Raw genomic sequence first — 21,846 nt, forward strand, 5'->3', positions numbered from 1 at the left:
CCTGTTAAGTGAGAGATTTAATTGACTAATTCTTACACAAGATATTATTTAATTTTTACTCAGTGATAAGCTCTAACTCCTTGTCAAAACACTTTACACACAGCCATTGATTTGTCTTCAAGGGGCAATCTGTACGGTTCACCCCAACACCTTTCGGGGGATTGATGATGAAGTCGTACAAGTACAGTATCACTGACAAATTTGAACAATATTTTTTTTCTTTGTGTTTTGTTTCAGGTCAATTGTGTTTTTTTGTCCTTTGTCTGGTTGCCACAGTGAGCCAGATAACGTACAGATTGCACCTTTAGAAGGATGGACATTGATTAAATGTTACAGTAATGTTTATAGCCTTTAAAGTTCCCTGGACTGGAACAACTTTGTAATTTTTTTAACCCTTGATGTTTTATATTATCGACCAGGACAAAGTGCAATATCGTATTTTCCTCACCAACCCTTTTGCTTTGTCACCCACGCACCCACTACCACACACACTATTTACAATTCACAAAATATATTTGTTTCTTCTTAGATGCTGAAGAATGACATTATAGAACTACTGAGGAGTGTATGGACCTCTTATAATTGAGTATTTTAAAAATAATGATAATCATATTATTATTTTTGAAAGTTACGCTGAAGTTCAACACACTGTGTTGGTCCTGTGTGTGGCTCAGTCGCTTGCAACTCCAAGGGTGGTGGGTTTGATTCCCGCTGGAGCCACCCATCGGTACAAATGGATGCATGACTGTGATTCGTTTAGGATTAAAGCGTCTGCTAAATGGCATATATTACCATATTTTATATTACACCTACCCTGGCCCATTTGATCAAAATTATTTTTTTTTAAAGGAAACTGACCAGGGGAATATTTCTCAGTAAGGCAATAATAACACATTTATATGATCTTATATCACATTTGTTCAGTATATCTAAAAAAACACAAAAAAACAATCCCCAGCAATAGAGGAAACAAATAATTCAACAAATAAAAACTGACCGCTTGTCCCCCCCCCCCCCTTTCTAGCTCTGACTTTGCTGATAGCTCCTTTATTGAGGAAATGTGTCCTCACTATGCATATGCTATGCGATTGTCCCACCTAGCTATCTTAACATGAATGCACCAACTAACTGTAGGTTTCTCTGGATAAGAGCTTCTGCTAGATTACTCAAATGTAACATTTAAATGTAAAACAATGACAAAGATATGGTTAAAAAAAAACATTTACAAAATGATAGTTTTAGAGGGCTAATAATGAAATAAAATGTTCAGGTTTTCATGACCATTGTGAAGACTTTAGTATGCCCTGTGAGAACACGGAGCACAGCACAATTCCAGACAGAAATGTTCACGATTCTCAACTTACATTATTGATTGAGCTGAATTTGAAACCACCACCATCAGACCAGTGAACACCACAAAACATTATAAACAACTTGAGAAAAACAAAGTTCTGCTTCATAAAAAGACAAAACTCTCCAACATTTAACCATAGGAGTCAAAAACCTGACCAAGACAATATAACACATGATATTCCATTTGTGATATTACAGCACAGTTAACAAAAGACAAATATCATTCTTAACACAACAAGACCAACTAAAGTACTATTACGATAGTCTCTCTGGGCAGCCTGATGTTTGGAAATGGTTGCAATATGGTTTTATTCAAAATACTCCCATTGAAGATTATGCATATTTTTCATGTTTATGAGTTGATTTTGCAGCAAAGGGCACATTATTGTTGCATACTTGTATAGGACAATGTTAGGGTGTGTGAGTGTGAAGACGTGTGTGTTAGCATGCGTGTGTGTTACGAAGGTGTTGCCAAAGCAGAGAAATAACATTTCATTCATTTTTTTCCCACAGAATCCTTCTCCATCCATGTGGGTAAAACAAGCCTTCACATGCAGATTGGGCCACAAGGGTTACACAATGCTGTAGAAGCTTCATAGAGCTTCCTGGAGCGACGCAAAGCATCACGGCTTCTGTCTGTAGTCTTCAATCCTCTCAAAGTGATTCGCTTACATTGGAGACTCCACTCAACTTACTGTTGAGAAAAAGACATTTGAGAGAGAGGGCGAGTTAGAGTTAGGGTATGAGTGAAGGAAACTTCTCTGTAGGGGTATGGACGAAGTGCACACTTACTGTCTCGCTCTCCCCGTCAGAGCCAGGTCTGGACTCTGAGCCGTAGTGCAGAGGAGAGTACACCCAGCTCCTGTCCTCCTGATTCTGTTGTTACACCACCCAACCAGCAGGGGCAGCAGACACACAGGTCAGCATTCGCAGAAACCGGAGGAAGAGAGAGAAAAGTACGTTTAGGGAGGAAGACCACAAGTCCTAAATAGGTCTTCTAGCCCTATGTTGGGTGTTAATTGTTTAGTTGTTTTGCCATTTTGTCTCACACTTGTCCGATCCTTTCCGATCTAAGTTGCACAAAGTGCCTAAGGGGCTATGTTAGGGGGTGATTTGAGGTGGGTTCTAGAAGCTCAGAATCAGGGGAATGAAGCCGACACCAGTCTACACCACTTGACATTACACTACGACGGACTATGGCTTGTGCAACTAGCAGCCGTGACTTACATTGCAGCTAGAGCTTGAGTTGAGCTTCTTACGACCCAGAATTGGGGAGTACACCCAATACCTCCCATCAGCATACTGATAATACACAAAGCACGTGCATACACAAAGACACACACACACACACACACATGCACACACGGGTAAGGAAAGGGGGGTAGATGAAGAGAAATGGAAAAGGAAGTGAGAGAAAAAGAGGGGGAATGGAGAGAGCAAGAGAGACAGAGACACATAGAGAGAGAGATGGACAGAAGGATGTTGTGACAACATGGGTGGGGTGGGACAGTGGAGAGCGAGAGGAAAAAGAGAGTAAAAATGTGGAGGAGAATGGAATAATACATATTCAAAATGGATGACCAAAGAACATAATGGTGAATGAACCACCAGGCCAGATTGCAGTTGACAACCCATCATGATATGACTGGGGGATTATAAGAAGAAATCACATGACTGGATTAATATGGATCAGCCAGGCATGAACAACACACATGCCACAAGCCAACATGCAATCCACACGACACAACACAAAAGAGACTTTTAGCACTGTATACTGTTCTCTCTCCCAGTTGCTATTTCAGCGGAATGTTTGTTATCAGGCATGTGGTGTCTCAGGGTTCAATCCAACCTCTTTATTGCAGGGAGAGTAACCGACATTGCCACATGCTTTCAAGCCACACTTTGTGATTAATGATCAATGGCAGCAAACTACACAAACCCTCACCCTCATAGATCAACCACGTTGTCCTTACTGCCCGACTGTAAGAAATCCAAAGCCCCAGTAAACCACAAGAGCTTCAGAGCTACACTCACACGCTGAAGACTGTTACACACGCGCGCACACCCACGACTTACAAAGTAGATGTCTGAGACTGGCACCTCCCCCTCCAGTGAGTTGTGGCTGATGGACGAGGTGACAGACAGATGATTGGACGAAAAGCGTTCTGCTGTCACCTGGGGACTCGGAGGGAGAGAGGAGGGAGGGGTGCTTGGAAGGAGGGGGGAAGAATGGTGGGGGGAGGAGGGAAGGGTGGAGGCGGGAGTGGTGGAAGAGGGCGAGTTGGAGGCTGGAGGGACTGCAGAGGGTGGAAGGGTGGAGGCGATGTGAGCTGATGATTGATTGGTGGAGAAAGGACGAGTGGAAGAAGAAGGGAGAGTGGAGTTAGAGTGAGGGTGAGGGGCAGAGGAGGAAGGGACTGAGGGAGGAAGGGAGCGAGGGAGAGTGGATGCTGGTGGGACTGAGCAGGGAGTAGTGGAGGATGGAGGAGGGGTTGAAGGAGGTGTAGAGGAAGTGGGGGAAGCAGCTGTGGTCTGTGTGATGACTTCCTCCTCTGTTGCTTTAGAGTCCTGAAGGTCCTCTGGAACCACACTGTGACAGAGATAGAAACACCGCTGTCAGACAGTTGATAACATACGTGTGTGTGTGTGCGTTCTTGTGTGTGTGTGTGTGTGTGTGTGTGTACCTGGTTGTAGGTTCCCTCTTCACCTCTACAGCTACAGTGATGGTCTGCTCGTGCACCGCCACTACTTCCTGCTGTGGCCTGAAACTACAGGGGACAGCACAGGAAGTGACATCGGACCATCGATGAGAGTCAGAATGGTGAGAAGAGATGTGTTAGATTGAAAGGGAAATAAGACTGCTTACCTCCCCTCACGGTCCCGTGGAGAGTGGGTTGGCCTCCTGTGGGGTAGAACAGGGACAGGTGAGTGTGTATCTGTAGGAGCATGTGTGTGAGTCTGTATCTGTAGGAGCGTGCGTGTGTGTGTTAGAGAAAAATATATACTTTTTTAGGGCCAATGATGATACCAATATTTTAGGCCAATATAATAAAATGTGAGCATTTTGATGACAACATTTCCCAGAGACAGTCATGTATGCATTAATGCATCCATTTTAAAATCAAACAGCTTACACTACATAATATTTACTAACAGGTCACATAACCATCTGCTTAGCTAGCTTGCTTATTTTATTGCATGAATGTCCGGGCACCTCGACACAAGCATTATTATTCGTGAATTAGTGAATTAACTCAACTAATTCATTCAAGTTTGCAGACAACACAACAGTGGTAGGCATGATTACCAACAACAATGAGACAGCCTACAGGGAGGAGGTGAGGGCCCTGGCGGAGTGGTGCCAGGAAGATATCCTCTCCATCAACGTCAACAAAACAAAGGAGCTGATCGTGGACTTCAGGAAACAGCAGAGGGAGCACCCCCCTATCCACATCGACAGGACCCGCAGCAGAAAAGGTGGAAAGCTTCAAGTTCCTTGGCGTACACATCACTGACAATGTGACTGATGTCTTGAGATGTTGCTTCAATATATCCACATAATTTTCCTACCTCATGATGCCATCTATTTTGTGAAGTGCACCAGTCAAATACATCTGCAGCAAAGCACCCCCACAACATGGTGCTTCACGGTTGGGGGGGTGTTCTTCGGCTTGCAAGCCTCCCTCTTTTTCCTCCATTTATAACGATGGTCATCATGGCCAAACACTTCTATTTTTGTTTCATCAGACCATAGGACATTTCTACAAAAAGTACGATATTTCTCCCCATGTGCAGTTGCAAACCGTAGTCTGGCTTTTTTTATGGCGGTTTTGGAGCAGTGGCTTCTTCCTTGCTGAGCGGCCTTTCAGGTTATGTCGATACAGGACTTGTTTAACTGTGGATATAGATACTTTAGTACCTGTTTCCTCCAGCATCTTCACAAGGTCCTTTGCTGTTGTTCAGGGATAGATTTGCACTTTTTGCACGAAAGTACGTTCATCTCTAGGAGATTGGTCCCATGGCGTTTATACTTGCGAACTATTGTTTGTACAGATGAATGTGGTACCGTCAGGCTTTTGGAAATTGCTCCCAAAGATGAACCAGAGTTCGAAGGTAGGCCTTGAAATACATCCACAGGTACACCTCCAATTGACTCAAATTATGTCAATTAGCCTAACAGAAGCTTCTAAAGCCATGACATAATTTTCTGGAATTTTCCAAGCTGTTTAAAGGCACAGTCAATTTAGTGTATGTAAACTTCTGACCCACTGGAATTGTGATACAGTGAAATATAAATTATATAAACTGTCTGTAAACAATTGTTGGAAAAATGACTTGTGTCATGCACAACGTAGATGTCCTAACCAACTTGCCAAAACTATAGTTAGTTAACAAGACATTTGTGGAGTGGTTGAAAAGCGAGTTTGAATGACTGTATGTGTATGCGACCAATAAAACACATTTCGATTTCATTTAACATTTGCAACAGGAGTTCGATTTTGGTCACTGTGTCAATTCGCTTACTTCTGAATCCTGCACCTTTCCGTTAGAGAATGAGCCAGCTTGCTGCTGCTGCGGTCGTTCTCTAGTGTGTGTGTGTGTGTGTGTGTGTACCTGAAGCGTGGGTGTTCTGGTGTATCAAAGGGTGTGGTAGGGAGAGAGTTGTTTGAAGAGAGAGTGGTAGCGATGGATGCTGTGGTCGCATCCTCAAAAGACGGAGGAGTGTGGGGATGCTCTCTCAGACCTGACAGGAGAGAAGAGAGAGAGAAATGATTGTGATAGAGTGTTAGTAATCTACCACCACAGCATGACACTTCACCCAAATAGCCGTGTGGGGAAAAAAGCTATTGGTCCTCAAATGCTTGTCGGCCATTTTGGCTCAAACAGGAGAGACAGTTTCCTTAGGTCAGCCTCTGTATGGATATGGAGTGTGGTAACCGTCTTACCGTCCTCCTCCAGCAGAGGGAAGCCACGAGCCCCTCTGAGGTGCAGGTCTTCGTTCTCCTGGTTCTCCTCTCTCTCCACGGAAAGCTGTGTTTGGACACTGTTTTTGGGTGCAGGCAGAGCCCCCCCTCGCCCTCTCTTGGAAGGAGAAGACCTCAGGGCTGAAGGGGAGGGAGAGGCAAGAAAAAGAGGGTGGAGATGGACGAGGGAGAAAGGAGAAAGCAGTCAAGGGGTAAACTCGATGAGTCATCGATTCAATCTCGAAATTGTTTGTGAGCTGAAATATCAAATAAAATGCTTGTTGCAAGGTGGTGTAATGTGTCTCCTACTCACAGCAGCTCTTTCTAAAGACAGTGGTGCTGCAGAACTTGTAGAACCTGTCTGCATAGAAACTGGGCCTGTGGACAGACACTGTGTCCTGAGAGAGATAGAGAAGGGGAAACCATCTCAGCAAACAAACCATCAAACACATCTGTGCAGTCGGGCATAGGGAATTATTGAAATGGGAGAGTTAGTCCATGTCACCTTTTCAAACGTCTAAGTTGGTTCTGAAATAATGACCTACTAGCCATTCTCAGTATCAGACTAATGTTCCATCCGTAGGTTAGTCCTTAAAGGTTTAAGGACACTTTGTCTGTCTGCTGTTGACTGTCTGTGTTGAATTATGCAGCTTTGTGTAGAGCAGATCGTCACCGGGCCTGTGTACGCTGGAGGACTGGACTGCAGGTTGGCATTTGTTGTCATAAATCTTGCCCTGGAGGCACCTCTGTAGAGTAGTCACCAGCTGGCACAGCCACAATGTCATAAAATCATAAACCTAACCCTGACCTTAACCACACTGCTAACCCTAATGCCTTAAATGAAGAAAAGAAAAGCTCATTTTTGTTTTTATGATTTTTTTTGTTCTCGATATAGACAATTTTGACTTTGCAGCTGGCCCATCTAACAGAAATCGCTCAGTTCTGCCTCCAAGGTAAGACTCATGACAATAAACGGCAACCTGCAACTGGACTCACCCCGTCACTGATCAGAGACTTCCACGAGTGCTCCAGTTTCTTGATTAGCCTGCAGGGCAGTAAAAAATAACTCAGTAATTCATACATCATCTAATTAGTACTGGCCCTTTTGATTAGCAGGACATCAGTAGTGACTGAATGAGTGATTTGGTGAAATTGACCTGTAGGACTGCAGGATGTCGATAATTCCAATAAAGAGAAGGAGACGTTCTCCTTTACCATCCACAGCAGGAATACCACCCATCCTGGAGAGAGAGAGAGAGAATCTCATTTAGTGGGAGAGGACTCCAAGACACCGTGCGTGTGTGTGTGTGTGTGTGTGTGTGTGTGTGTGTGTGTGTGTGTGTGTGTGTGTGTGTGTGTGTGTGTGTGTGTGTGTGTGTGTGTACATGTATGCCTGTGTGCCTGTGTGTGTCAGCTCGGTAACTCACGTAGCATCGTGGTCTAATGTGTCTCTACAAGCCTTCCCTCCCTGTATAGACTCCATGGCAGTAGAGTAGAGGGCTCTCTGGGCCTGAGGCTTCTTTTCATCGCCCCCTGCTGGTGAGCCCTGGGACTCTCTCACAGCCAGGCCCAGGTTATGGACCCCCAGCAGTAGACTGTAGTCCATGATCTTAAAGCTCTCGAGCACCTGGAGTACCACAGACAGAGAATGAAGGTCAGAATGAATGATCGGAGGATCTACCAAACAGCACAGACACACAGGTCATAATGGCTTTCATCCTCCCCTTCCTTTCATGTCTAATCTCTCTTCCTCTCTAGGCCAGTCTCTCTTTTGGGGTTTCCCCTGTAAACCCATCCTAAACCACCCTACTCTTCTTCCCCTCTCCTCCCTCCCCTTCTCCTCCCCACCTCCCTCTCTCACCAGACAGGGAGGGTCTTGACCAAAGCTCTGTATGTATTATCCCCCCCCCACCCTCTCCTCATATCCCTGCTCCTCATCCTCTCCTCCCTCTCTCACCAGACAGTCTCTCTGTAGGGTCTTTAGCAGGGCGCTGTATGTATCCTGATCCAGGGTCAGTCCTTCCGGTACATCTGCTATAAAGTCCAGATCTTTAAAGGTGGGATTCGATTTCTCCCTCTCTTTCTTCGACGCACGCCGTTTATACGTGGAGCCCTTCAGGTCGAACTTGAGGTGCATGCGGACGGCGCGCGGTAACACATTGTTCATGACCACGATACGGATGTTTTTACCCCCAGACTGGACGCAGTAGAGACCAAAGAACTTAGGAAGCAGGGTCCTCGGGTTCTGATTCAGATTCTAGAGAGAGGAGGAGAGGAAGATGGGAGAAGAGGGAGGAGGAGAGTGAGAAGTATAATTCTGTGCCTATTGAAGTCTTCTTTACATGCAACAATGGGAAATGATATGGTGTCATCATATTGAGTATATAACAATATTTTGACAATAAATACACAACACCGAGGAGGAGAGGACTCGAGTTAACAATCAATAGGAGTTGGTTTTCAGTTCAACATCTGTTTAGAATCTGTGGAATGTCACTCCTGAACTCAGAGCTATGTGTGCCACGTTTTCATTGGTCTGTATATTGAGTGAGGAGCAGGATACTTGTTATTTGGCCATTGGCCTGGGTCAACCCCAGGCTAGAGTGGGGGGTTATAAATGGCATCCGGGGAGAAAAGCTGAGGACAGGGGAGACTGAACATCTGCCTCCCAGCATAACATCTTGATTTGTCTTTCTGCTTTGGAGTTTGTGTTATTGAAGAATAACATCAATTGCTAACAAGTAGGACATAAAATTAATTACTAACAATCCAGTGGATTTTAGACATGTCAGTCCGACTAGTTAAATATTTCCCCTTAAAACATTTGTAGAACTAATAAATGCCTGGGAAATGAATGTTCCTTAAGCCATACATTGATACAAAAACATGAACAGTGTACAAAAGCTTTATTGAATAACTTGCTATATGCTATAATAACGTTATTATAATAACATTAAGAAGGCATGCCTTTGCAGATGCTGCCTGCAGTGACCCTAACTCCTGGCGTCTGTCCAAGACACCTGACAGACGTGAGTCGGTTGGACTTAAAACCTCTGGCCGTGTGTCTACTAAGGCGCGTGACGTTTCTTAGTGATGTTCTTAGCCCACGGCAGTCCCTCCTGGTTGAACATAGGTTGACCCCGGGGGCTAATATGTGACCAACGCACGCGCACACACACGTTCATTGGAATGAAGGAGGGGCTTGTGACATACGGACCATGTAGTATCCCGGGAGTAGTTTCTGCAGAAACTCCGCCTCCTTGGCATTGACTGTTTTGATGATGAACTCGTCGTCCCTGGTTACGTAGAATATGGAGCCGCTGGCACCGGGATTGGACAGCTCGATTAGGGGCTCATTGCATAGAGAGTACTGAAGAGAAAGCACAGATATACACACAGGATACATCAGTGGGCCGTAGAGATAACATATAAAATGGCACCAACACTGGAGAGGTTCACATAGGGCACTTTATAGGGTGATTTAGATGGTCCTTCATGAGACACTTTATAGGGTGCTTTAGATGTTCCTTCTTTAGACACTTTATAGGGTATCTACAGCTCCCTGAAGTGGAGTCTGGAAGGCCAGATGGGGCTTGAACAGGGGCTTGAACAGGCTTAAGGGGAGAGATTGAAGATCCTCTGTCCCTACACACTGAGGAGAATGACATACGCCCGCACTCTCTCTTTTTCTGAGAACAACTACGAATGTCGCGGAATGGATTCCTCATGCTGGATTAATACAGTGAGTCAAATATTCTATTTTCCTGCCATTGTAAAACCATGTGACATAGAAACAGACACTCCTACTTTGCTTCCGAGTCGGCCTCGACTATAACGGAGTGTCTGCTGTTATCAGCTTGGAGCTTTACAAAGAAAGTCTTAGTACTCTAATCTCCATCTGGTGCAGGTAGTGTGAGGTTATTGGAGTGACTGCGTGTGTGCACGTGTGCACGTGCACGTCTTTACAGGATGTGTGTCAGGGTGTGTGTGTGTGTCCCCGCCTGTGTGTTAATCAATCGGTGCATATCTCTCCTGCACCTTCACTGACTGGCCTAGTTAAAGAAAGGTCCAATTAAATATGCAATGGCCAGGGGCATATGCTTCCTTGAAAAATCCTAATGATGTCATGTTGTGCAAATAATCACCTTATGTAGGATACTACATTTAACCTAGATATTAACAAGACTATCTGTAGTGTTTTCACTCTGGTTACTGTCTCTCACCAGGTAGTCATCGGGTCGGATCCCAAACAGCTCTCTGAAGTAGCGGAAGGCCACTGGGGCGTAGGTCTTAAACCTGAAGTCTGGGTAGTGATGTGCAGGAGTCAGGTTACTGCCCTCACTGGTGAGAAGAGGGAGAGAATATGGGGTTGGGAGCCAGAAAGAGAGAAAGACAGGGGAGAGAACTGGGCATCGTACTAGAGAGCACTTCACATTGGAGGTGTTTTAAGTGTCTATGCACACACACACACACACAACACACACACAAACACAAACAACCCCCCCCCCCACTCCCCATTTACAAACACATCTGCCATCCATACACAATCAGAAACACACCTGGGGAAGAAAATGCTCTCCACCACATAGAAGTCCTGCATGAGGACATCTCTCTCTGGCTTGGAGCTCAGGTTGCCCACCGTGTAGCCGATGCCCAGCTGGATGGCACCTTTCAGGGCAGAGGACGTGGTCTGTAGGGCACAGGCCGTCCGGTTACAAACCCCAAGTCTCATAAATAGAGCCATGAAAACGAACATGAGGGAGGAAGAGGATGAAAGGAGGACAAGTGAGATAGGAGAAGTAGAAGAAGTGCAGAAAGGTCAGGGGAGAGGAAGAAAACAGAGAGGTAAGACAAGAAGAGAGGGAAAACAGGTATAAAACGAAGGAGAGGGCAGAAAGGGAAGAGAAGCCGAATGGGAGGATGAGGGAGAGAGGAGAGAGAGGGATGCAGAAGAGGAAAGGAGTAGTGTACCTTCTTGTAGGTGGTCTCTCCAGAGGCGTCCACTCTCCTGTGGCCGATCTTCTTCTCCTGACCTGGGCCTAGACCCTGAGCTGTGGGGGACGGCATCTGAGGGAGAAAAGGGACGAGTTTTATTTGTGGGTTACTTACACTGCAGTGCACGCTTTACTGCATAAAACAATGTCATTTTAGGTGGATGTAGTGTGTGTGTGTGTGTGTGTGTGTGTGTGTGTGTGTGTGTGTGTGTGTGTGTGTGTGTGTGTGTGTGTGTGTGTGTGTGTGTGTGTGTGTGTGCGTGTGCGTGTGTGTGTAACTAGCCCTCACCTCGCTTGTTATTGTAGCCCTCCTAGGACCAGCGTCTTCTGTTGAAGAACAGAGAAGACAGCAGGAGAGAACATCAATGCATTCAGGAACCAGGGAAAAGGGTTCCAGGGCAAAGTATGCACCGGTTATTGCCAGCAGTGTACTAAAAGACTGAAACCAAAGCTACACACATCAGTGTTCATGCACTGTATCTACACGACTATTAAAAGGTGTATTCCCTCTGGAAAGTATCAGTGGCGTAGTGAAGATGGCCCAACCGGAGCTTGTCTACTATCACCATCTTGGACACCATCCACGACACATACTGACATTACTGACACACACACACACACACATACACACACACACACACACGGACCTATCCATCAAATGCCTTATGCTGCGCTTGGATTCTTTACACCTGGTTCTTGGCTCAAATAGCATTACAGACGTAGAAATACAATGCAGCAGAGTGTAGTTAACCAACACTGATGCCCAGAATTAAAATAACAAATTCAATCAGAATATCCACAGGTAGTAGTTGAAGGCTAATCCTTCATGGATATGTTACACAAGCACTGCCAGACACAACCCAGGAAACAATTCTGGTTCTACATATATTCATATCTTTAACACCCTGAGTATGTGTAAACATATCTACCCTGAAGAGTTTTGAATGTCTCACCCAACTCTTTGTCACTCGAGCCTGAACGTGCAACGCTATTCCAGTTATAGCCACCAAAAACACACAAAAATACCAAAACACCTCAAAACTCAGACCTGACGGTAGTTTGTGTCTGCATTTAATGTAGATATAATCTATTTCTAGAGCAGATCTGTCCTGGGAAGGTGACTCTTTAGGATCGACAGGCTCTCTAATCTGAATGCCCTGTCATTGGTTGACACTCCCACCGTCTCCCAGGAGACCGGATGCCCTGAGCAGTGAGTAGCCAATCAGAGTGCAGGATTAAGAGGGGTGCCAGCCGCCGGAACAACCAGCGCCAGGAAGTTGGCAAGGGGAAAAAAAAGAGAGAGACTTACAGATGAGTGAGAGAGAAGGACAGATAGACACACACACCAGAGACGAAACAATGGGACACACTAGAGCCAACCCAATCTCGTTAGTCATCGACCTAAAGGTCTAGTAATGACACTGGGCTAATGACCATCAGACAACAGATCAGCTTCTGGAAGGTTGTCTTGCTAGCAGGGTCTTTTTGGCAGGATTTTGCCAGTCACGCAAAGTTCTAATTCCTAATTATATATGAGGAACATTTAGAAAGATAGAACACACAGACTCGAACCCAGACGCAACGCTCAGACAGACAAAACACTCAACAGACAGAACACTGAGGTAGAAAGAACACTCGGACACGAAACGTGTGTACAGAACACTGAGGGGGAAAAAACCACTCAGGACGGAACATTCAGACAGACATAACTCTCAGAACAATCCCGAGACAGAAAACGGAGAAAGAGCACACGGACGGAACTGACGGAAAGACGGAACGCTCAACAGTTCATTTTGCAATATAGACTGAAAAGACAGAAGGTTTCAGATCATAAAATGACTGATTGGGTTTCCAGAGGTGTCGACATTTCCAGGGACTGCGTTGGAATTTGTAGCCATTAGACTGTTCGGCATGTGCGGGTTTTATGGTAGGAAGAGGATTAGGCCTCTCACTGGTCAGCTCAGAAGATGGCCGACTGATGGCGTGTGTTATTGAGACGTAAACAAGAGTTGTGTAAGACTGTCTAATAGCAAAACACTGCCGACTAGGGGATAGAGCTGTTACTTGCAAGCGTGCACACGCGCACGTGCACACGATGCTGTACACACAAGTGTGCTCCCAGGCACACACACATCCCTCATTTCCAACGTAGGAGATTTGAGACAATTTCCCTCAGGCTTGAGCAGGTGCAGTTTTGGGCTGGTGCCAACACTTAGTCAGAGAAATCAGACTGCTCAGATAGCAATGTAAACTGAGTGCTGTGTTTTTCATGCTCAACAGTTTCCCATGTGTATCAAGAATGATCCACCACCCAAAGGACATCCAGCTAACTTGACACAACTGTGAGAAGCATTGGAGTCAACATGGGCCAGCATCCCTGTGGAACTCTTTCAACACCTTGTAGAGTCCATGTCCCCACGAATTGAGGTTGTTCTGAGGGCTGTTCTGAGGGCAAAGGGGTGGGATGGTTAATAGAGAGAGAAAAGAGGAGAGAAAGAGAAAAGCGACTAAAAATAGAAGAGAAATAGAAGAGAGAGGAAGAGAGGGGCTAGAGGTCTGCTGGATGAGGATTGTACCAGATGCCAGTCTCTAGCTCCATCACTAGTCTAAGTGCTGCTGATAAGCAGATTACAGCAGATAATGGTCTGCTACTCTCTGTGTTTGTGTGTGTGTGTGTGTGTGTGTGTGTGTGTGTGTGTGTGTGTGTGTGTGGGTGTGTGTGTGTGTGTGTGTGTGTGTGTGTGTGTGTGCGTGCGTGCGTGCGTGCGTGCGTGCGTGCGTGTGTGTGTGTGTGCGCGTTGGGGGAGTTGCTGCTTCTCTACAGATGGGAAACTGTAAAGATTCAATAGGGAAATGACTGCAAGAAGAGCTGCTAAGAAAACCAGTCAATTATGTTGTACAAATCAAATGTGTGTGTCAACTACGAACACAAACACCCCTGTTGCCCATTCAATTTCCATTTACTCCATGTGCAATAGGGAATCTGCCATGGTATTGAAATTCACTGTTCATTCATTCCTACTCCGTACTGTTCATTCCCTCATACTTGGTTTGACAAAGGAGGAAAGCACAAGTGTGTGTATGTGCAGTGTTCAACTCTGCTTGAACAGCTTCGCTGACAGGAAGCACAGAAGATGGAGTACAGCTTGATGGTTTGGTTTAACATGAACCAAACCATCCATCTGTAACACATACACACATACTGCTTCCAGTTCACCTCGGACTCTTGTCTTATCATCTTTAAATAAAGACATTATATTATACATTACATTATACTGCTGTTATACCAGAGTAATAGCATTGGAACTATGCAATAGTCTATTGTGACAGAATCAAAAACTGAGTAGCTGGCCAGCGCACGTGAGAGATTTGGTTCTGGGTTCTGTAATAGACATCCAGTAACAGACTAGAATACTATGAAGGACTAAGACAGTTTTCTGTTCTTCCATTACAATTGTGCGTTTGCTTACATACATATCTGGTACAAGGTGTTCTTCCTATATTCAAGGATTATTGTAATATAGGCTAAACTGTGGCGCTGTTGCCTATACACTCTATATAGTCTGTTCTCCTGGTCATTCAGTGTACATTCAGGTAAAGCTGAGGCAGAGAGGCTCAGGGCATTTTTGTTCATTTATAATTCAACGCCATGTATTAAGTTTCTATCTGCTTCCTGGTGTTTCATCTTTAACCGTAACACTTTTATGTGACAAAGACATTGGCCTAGTTTGATCTCTAAAGGGAAAAGGGAGGATACCTAGTCAGGTGTACTACTGACTGCATCCAACTGAAATGTGTCTTCCGCAGTGAGGCGGCCTGCCTTAATCGACATCCCACGATTAAATAAGATAGTGGAGATGACGATCAAAGAATCATATAGATAGTCTGTTACACTGACAGACAGACAGACAGACAGACAGACAGACAGACAGACAGACAGACAGACAGACAGACAGACAGACAGACAGACAGACAGACAGACAGACAGACAGACAGACAGACAGACAGACAGACAGACAGACAGACAGACAGACAGACAGACAGACAATCTCTACCTCTCTGCAAATCACAAACTTATACAATCATGAGCTTGAGGGTGGAGGCCCGATTTCCTCTCCTTTTGATGGAAATTGACCATGATCTGATGCCACAGACTGGCAGACATGACCTTTAATTGGGTTCCGAACTAGACAGTTTGTCTTGACCTGTTTCACATAGTCAGGCCCTGGACATTGCCTGCCAACTAATGCATGCTGTACATTTTAATCAGGACTAGGTCAGCTTCTGAATGCTCAATGTCTGCATTAATTAATTAGGCTTTTGCTTTTGGTGGTTGCTGGCAGCTTGTCCTTGTCTTTAGAAATAGCAGGATGACCATCTTGGTTAGTTATAAGCCTATTACCATAAATCATTTCTTAGGTCTGGAAACTGACAGATAATTTAGTCTACTGAGACAAACCATAATTGACAGCTGGACCAAAACCTGAATGAACCCTTATACTCCCCGTCGAACGTTGCCAGCGCTCTCCTGACAGTTTAGTTCATCTGAACAATCTCTCATGCAAATGTATTTAGTCAATTAAACTAGTGTCATAATAAAGCCCAGACATACGAACCCATGTCTCCAGAATGCAGCTTGAGAGAGAGGCCGGCCGTATCCATCTGGTCCGATCTACCCGCCCCCGATGTGGGCATGCCTCCCCCGGCCTCCCCCGCTGGCGCAGTCTCATCCATTTACAATTCCAGGATAAGCGTCGCGATATAATGTCCTTTGTTGATGCAAGGGCAAATGCGAAATGTAGCCTACAGGACACTCTGACATCACGTTGAATAGGCTAAATACGTGGCCTCATCGGCATTTCTTCAACACCACTCTTATTTTCATCGTGGTAATTGTACGCCCATGAATACAAACAATAGCCTATTGGTGTTGCCTTGTCGGATATACTACCGCTATAACCTAGGCAACTGCTCGCCTCGCTCCTTATAAACCAAGCAGTGTTGCATGACAGCGGCGGCTGCGTCATTCCCGTAGGAGAGTCTGTCATGCATGTCATTGGAGCATCCTTCTCTCTCTCTCTCTCTATCTCTCCTCTTGCGGATAGCATGCTCATGTAGAATGACAGAAATCCAGTCTATGCGAAATCAACTCGTAATTTAATTTGGCATGTTTGTCCACTAAATGTTGTCGGGATGGGTAGCATACTGAGGAGCAAGAAGGATTTCCGTTCCGAATTGGAAAATAAAGATACACTCTGTTACACACAGAGTAAAGATCTTGCAGCAACACTGTCATAAAATAGCTCTTTCATTATAGCACGTAGCTGTCACTATTGAGTTGTACAATAAGTGTGTGCTGTAAAGGCGGCTTACAATTGCAGACCGTAAACCCAAACAATGTCAGTGGCTTTCAGTTTCTTCTTCATTCAATCAAATGCAATACAATAAACACCTTCGGATTGTCATGCAATAACACTGGTACGTAAATGTGTGTTAGACATTCATTTCAGTGCTCTGGGGGGGGGGGGGGGGGGGGCAGTCATTCTCATCTTGGTTGGGGTGGGTTTTGACAAGGGGTTCAGTGTGTTAGCGGCTAGTTGTGTGTGTTAGGGACGCGCATCTTTCCCTTTCAAGACGATTTGATACATGGAACGATAGTTAAAAAATATTCGGTGCAAGAGAACAAACCGATGCGATTCGGTTCGATGCACTAACACGTTCGCTGTCCATATTCATCTGCTGCTGATGGAGCTCGTGGGCTGGGCCTCTCTGAGGTGGAACTTCCTAATTTCTGCAGCAACCAGTTATCCGGGTCAATAGCATCAATGTAACACTTTTTCTTCCGTCCCGGTCCTCGCCCCTACCTATTATTTAGTATATGTAAAGAAAGGATTAAATCAAGAATAGTCTGATGGGTGACTATATTAGCCTATCACTCGTGAATGATATATTATCACGTGTGAATGACGCCCAGCTTGTTGGCAGTAAAGGCAAGAAACAGTGCAAGTCTTTTTTTTTTTGCGACTTTTTCAAATTATAGTCGCACCCCTAATGTAGCGTATCCCATAGGCCTATATGTTTTGGCAAGGTTTGTATCACTAAAGTTGCCAAATAACTTCTTCAAATTAAGCACATTAATCCACTTTACAACAGGTGTAGAGCCTAAATGGTATACGCAGCGTATGTGTAGTTTGGGGAACGTTTATGATCTGAAGAAATAGCCTAATAGTTCATCAACAATTTAAGCTAAACGTTCTGATCTGTTGCATCAGCCTTTTAATTTTTTTTTTTTATGTGAGTGGTTGTATTAATTTGGCATCTTACGACTGTCCCAGACTATGTTTGGAACATTTATTTCATGCACAGAATAGGTCAACCTTTGTACTACGGGATAGTAGATTGACATAGGCAAGTGGTTTTTGCTGTTTATTAGACCTACTTTTTTTGGCTGACATAAAGTAAATGTGGACAGTTCTTCCAATATCTTCAATATATGCCTCAGAATTGGATAAGGACACACTCAGTTGCATCCCTGATGTGTCTGTCTTCACTTGTAGCCTGTGTAAAAGACAGGCATTGGCTAATAAGAATTGAGCTAGCTGAGGGAACCATGTGAGTGAGATGTGCTTCTGAGCACGCAGCCAGAAGAAGGGAATTATAATTATTATATTCAGGACACACCTGCCACTGGCCGCAAAAGGCATGGATTTTTTTAGGGGGCATTACGGCCACACAAAGGGGATGCCGCCGGGAAATTCAAGGCATTATCAAGTGCATGTCAAATTGTGAATGAGAGACCGATGAAGTTTGTGCAGTCTGCAGAAAAAACCTAAGTAGAGCTCATGTATTTCATGCAACTTTAAAAAAAAAATCATCATCAACGTCACTTCATGCAGCCTTAGAATGTATAAAAAATCAAAACATATAGCCCACTGTTTGTATCTGTCACGCCCTGGTCGAAGTATATTGTGTTTGTCTTTATTTATTTGGTCAGGCCAGGGTGTGACATGGGTTTATTGTGGTGTGTTTTGTCTTGGGGTTTTGTTAGGTATTGGGTGTGTGGCTTAGTGGGGGTATCTAGCATAGTCTATGGCTGTCTGGAGGGGTTCTCAATCAGAGGCAGGTGTTTATCGTTGTCACTGATTGGGAACCATATTTAGGCAGCCCATATTCTTTGAGTGTTTTGTGGTTGATTGTCCCTGTCTCTGTCTCTATGTTCACCAGATAGGCTGTATAGGTTTTCACTTTCTTTGTTTTGTACGTTATTTAATGTCTAGTTCATTTCATTAAAGAACATGAATAACCACCACGCTGCATTTTGGTCCGCTTCTCTTTCGACAGACGAGAACCGTTACAGTATCACAATGAAAGATACATAAATAACTAAATGAAGCATATTGGAGGACCTGTTCCTTTGTTAACCACTCAACACAGAACAGCCATATGAGCACACTCCTTCATATCGTTTTAAGAAAATATCCTTTTCTATTTCATTCAGCGATGTTCAGTTGCATTCTTCATACTATAAAGTAATGCCACGGATTTCTAAGCAAATCTTGTCTGCTAAATGAACTGGTGTAGCCCACAGCAATATGGCATAGCCAGATCAGATCATCAGATCAGATCAGGGCATAAGGACAATTCTGAATTTCTGAAATAAACTACATTTTCTTCAAATCATGTTTCTTTGGACCTGTCTAAAAATAAATAATGGATTTATTGTGATGGTGTAGGCTATATTACATGGATTTATTCGACTTTTTAAAATGTAGATGTTCCAAAGGTCTGCATCAGTGGCTTGTAGGCCATGCGTGGGAAGCCAGGAGATGGTAAACATGTTTACGTTAATTAACGGTAATTTACCGTGAGACCAGTAGTTTTTTGCTTGACAATCACCGGCTGACAAAATTTCATGACTGCCACAATCCTAGTCACACTCTTCTTCATTTTCTGCAAAACAGTTTTACGAAAGTAAATAGTAAATATAGTGAGAAAAAAAACAAATGATTCAAAGGAGATCATGATTATTATACCTGATGTGATCTTCCGTTTCACCCGTTTGAATGTACTGTATACCAGTCCTCTTTTGGATTCGGTTTTTGAAAGTTGTTGCTGTGGGGCGTGTGGCCGTGAGAGGAGCAAATGGCCCGAATGACTTGCCATCACATCTTTCGTCCCCCAGCACTTGCGCAGTGTGCCACAGAAGCAAATGGCAATTCAAATACCGAATTCAAATTGTAATAAATTCACTTGTTAATATTGTGCACCCATGTGAATACAGGCAAATTTGTAAAAAAAAAAAAAAAAAAAAAAAAAGATTTGATGAATATTTTGTTGTGGATATTTCCATAGAGCCACTATAATTTTAAATATTTAATTTATGATTATTTTCGTACAGCAAGCCAGCAGTCAGGCTGATCTTCAGCTAAATTTGGACCAATTTGGACGGACTAAACATAGTCAAATTTGGAACTACTATTTTTGGATGAGATAGAGGCCATGACTGACAGACCGGATATCGCCCATAATTCCACTGTCCATGGACATCTCGTGCTGAGTAGGAAGCATCAAACATCATGTCACAAGAATAAGACCCTTGATATTAATAGGAAAGTACCATCAAGGTCATCGCGTGCACTTTCACCACCCTGTGAAATTCAGCATAATTCATTTCATCTGCAGCCTAATAAACTGCATGCTTTCCCAAGACGTAATGAGAGGAACACACAAGATTTTGTGTGACTCCAAGTTTATTTCGATATGATGGTTATTATATCAATAATTGTGCATAAAGGCATTTCCACCGCCATTTCTCGCATAGTACATTTTACCCACACAGAGATCCCACCATGTCGAACAAAGAATTTGTCTGTCAGCATTTATATAATTGTACCGGCATATCCTGTTTCTATCCATGAAATGTGGATGGAGGAAACCTGGTTAGTGTCATGTAGCCACAATGTTTGAGCTGATACAGTGTTATCAACATGCACAAGGGTTAGGTTAGGTACCACAAGTTAGCTAAGCTAACTTCCATAACTAAAACTCTTCTTTAGCAACGTTTAGTATGACTTCAGGGAGGGTTTACAACAAGGATGGGCCCGCGGCCCCCCTTTTGTAGGTCCACGGATCAATTTCCAAAAAATAACAAATACATTTATATTTTCTATTTGTGCAATTTCTAAATTTGGTTGTGCATCAGCAGTTTTTCTCTTGTTATGTCAGCCATTGACAGTCACTCAATTAGCCCATGTAAGCTAACATTTTTTAGATTGGTAAATTAGTCTAGCCAGCTATCTAAACGTGTAGTAATAATGGTCGAATTACGGACCGGGAGGCCCCCAATGATTTTGCAAATGACTCTCACTCAGATATAATATTAACATGGCATAAGTCCGGGAAAAATGTGTAGAATTGTAGGAAATTAGCTGTAAAACTGCACATTTCTCACTCCGCCACATGGCAAAATTTGTAGAATTGCATGAATTTACATAAACAATTTCAACATTTTCTCTAAGCCCATTTTTTACATTTAGCATACGCTCTTATCCAGAATGGCTTACAGCAGCAATTCGGGTTAAGTGCCTTGCTCAAGGGCACATTGTCAGATTTTTTCACCTCGTCGGTTCGGGGTTCGAACCAGCGACCATTCTGTTACTAGGCTACCTACCACCCCTCAACGCGACATGCCATTCCATAATGCCGCTTGGCTAAACTTGTATAATTACAAACTCTAAAACTAAAATGTTTTGCTCGCAATGCAGTGGTACCCCCAGCAAGATGTTACTTAGGGCCGGCTTAAGGCATCCGCATGCTTCGCATCCGAAGCAGTGTGGAACAGTTTGTGCATATATTATGATGACACTGTGTGACATTTTTGTTAGTTTTGGTCTTCGGCAAGGTTTTTTTTCCCACTGTTTTCCCACTGCACACTATATTTTTTCGAGTCATGCCGAAATTTATGATCCAAATTGATCCCGCTCCAGAATACATGCCTCGGTGTAATGCTCATTCCTTCGACGATAAACGTGATCCTGAAAAAGGGACGTTTCTTTTTTTGCTGAGTTTATATGCATAATCAGGTGCTCGTCTTTACTCAACATTGACAGGAGAATAAATTGACAAAACTCGTAAATGGAAAGAAAAACCAGAACATGTTTCTCAGAAATGTAGCATAGGTTGAGAACTCTGCAAACAACGTGTCCATTCCGGCAACGAGAACGGTAAACTAATGCGATGATATATATTGAATGCATTAATAGAAATGACCGTAAGCAAACAAACATTGTATATTCGTAGGCCAGCATCCCAGAGTCGCCTCTTCACTGTTGACATCAAGACTGGTGTTTTGCGTGTACTATTTAATGAAGCTGCCAGTTGAGGACTGTAGTGGAAATTTCCTGTAATTACCAAATCATGAGAGCAAACCACACACAAGTCAGAGTTATCATAAAGTCCATCTTTAATTATATGAGCTCCATCACAACCCTGTGACTCTCAGATCAATTCAGTGTCTATAAATGAATTCTCTGAGA

The 21,846-nt window shown here is 43.8% G+C and overlaps 1 protein-coding gene across 2 annotated transcripts; it reads right to left on the bottom strand.

Annotated features, from left to right (window-relative positions):
- Nucleotides 1–494: 494 nt before the first annotated feature.
- LOC135558960 (phosphatidylinositol 4-phosphate 5-kinase type-1 gamma-like) lies at nucleotides 495–16,276 on the bottom strand. Of its 2 annotated transcripts, none has more exons than XM_064993210.1 (18): nucleotides 15,928–16,276; nucleotides 11,601–11,638; nucleotides 11,289–11,384; nucleotides 10,877–11,007; nucleotides 10,541–10,658; nucleotides 9,535–9,687; nucleotides 8,275–8,574; nucleotides 7,745–7,944; nucleotides 7,475–7,558; nucleotides 7,314–7,362; nucleotides 6,631–6,715; nucleotides 6,300–6,458; nucleotides 5,968–6,097; nucleotides 4,220–4,255; nucleotides 4,038–4,121; nucleotides 3,430–3,943; nucleotides 2,146–2,229; nucleotides 495–2,047 (listed from the first exon to the last, which is right to left on the bottom strand). In XM_064993210.1, the coding sequence occupies exons 1-18, from the start codon at nucleotides 16,043–16,045 to the stop codon at nucleotides 2,045–2,047; spliced, it is 2,382 nt and encodes a 793-aa protein (XP_064849282.1). In that variant the 5' UTR covers nucleotides 16,046–16,276; the 3' UTR covers nucleotides 495–2,044. The 2 variants fall into 2 exon arrangements, with proteins under 2 accessions (XP_064849282.1, XP_064849283.1); XM_064993211.1 differs by lacking the exon at nucleotides 495–2,047 and adding an exon at nucleotides 3,299–3,333 and having other exon boundaries at nucleotides 2,149–2,229.
- Between the last annotated feature and the right edge of the window lie 5,570 nt (nucleotides 16,277–21,846).

This window comes from Oncorhynchus masou, chromosome 17 (genome assembly GCF_036934945.1).
Source record: "Oncorhynchus masou masou isolate Uvic2021 chromosome 17, UVic_Omas_1.1, whole genome shotgun sequence".
In the NCBI taxonomy this organism is placed as follows: Eukaryota; Metazoa; Chordata; class Actinopteri; order Salmoniformes; family Salmonidae; genus Oncorhynchus; species Oncorhynchus masou.

Coding starts and splice junctions, on each gene's coding strand:
- LOC135558960 (XM_064993210.1), bottom strand. CDS start 16,045: ATGGATGAGACTGCGCCAGCGGGGGAGGCCGGGGGAGGCATGCCCACA. Junction 7,945..8,274: donor CCCTACAGAGAGACTGTCTG/GTGAGAGAGGGA, acceptor GTGGTACTCCAG/GTGCTCGAGAGCTTTAAGAT. Junction 6,459..6,630: donor TGTCTTTAGAAAGAGCTGCT/GTGAGTAGGAGA, acceptor CCTCCCCTTCAG/CCCTGAGGTCTTCTCCTTCC.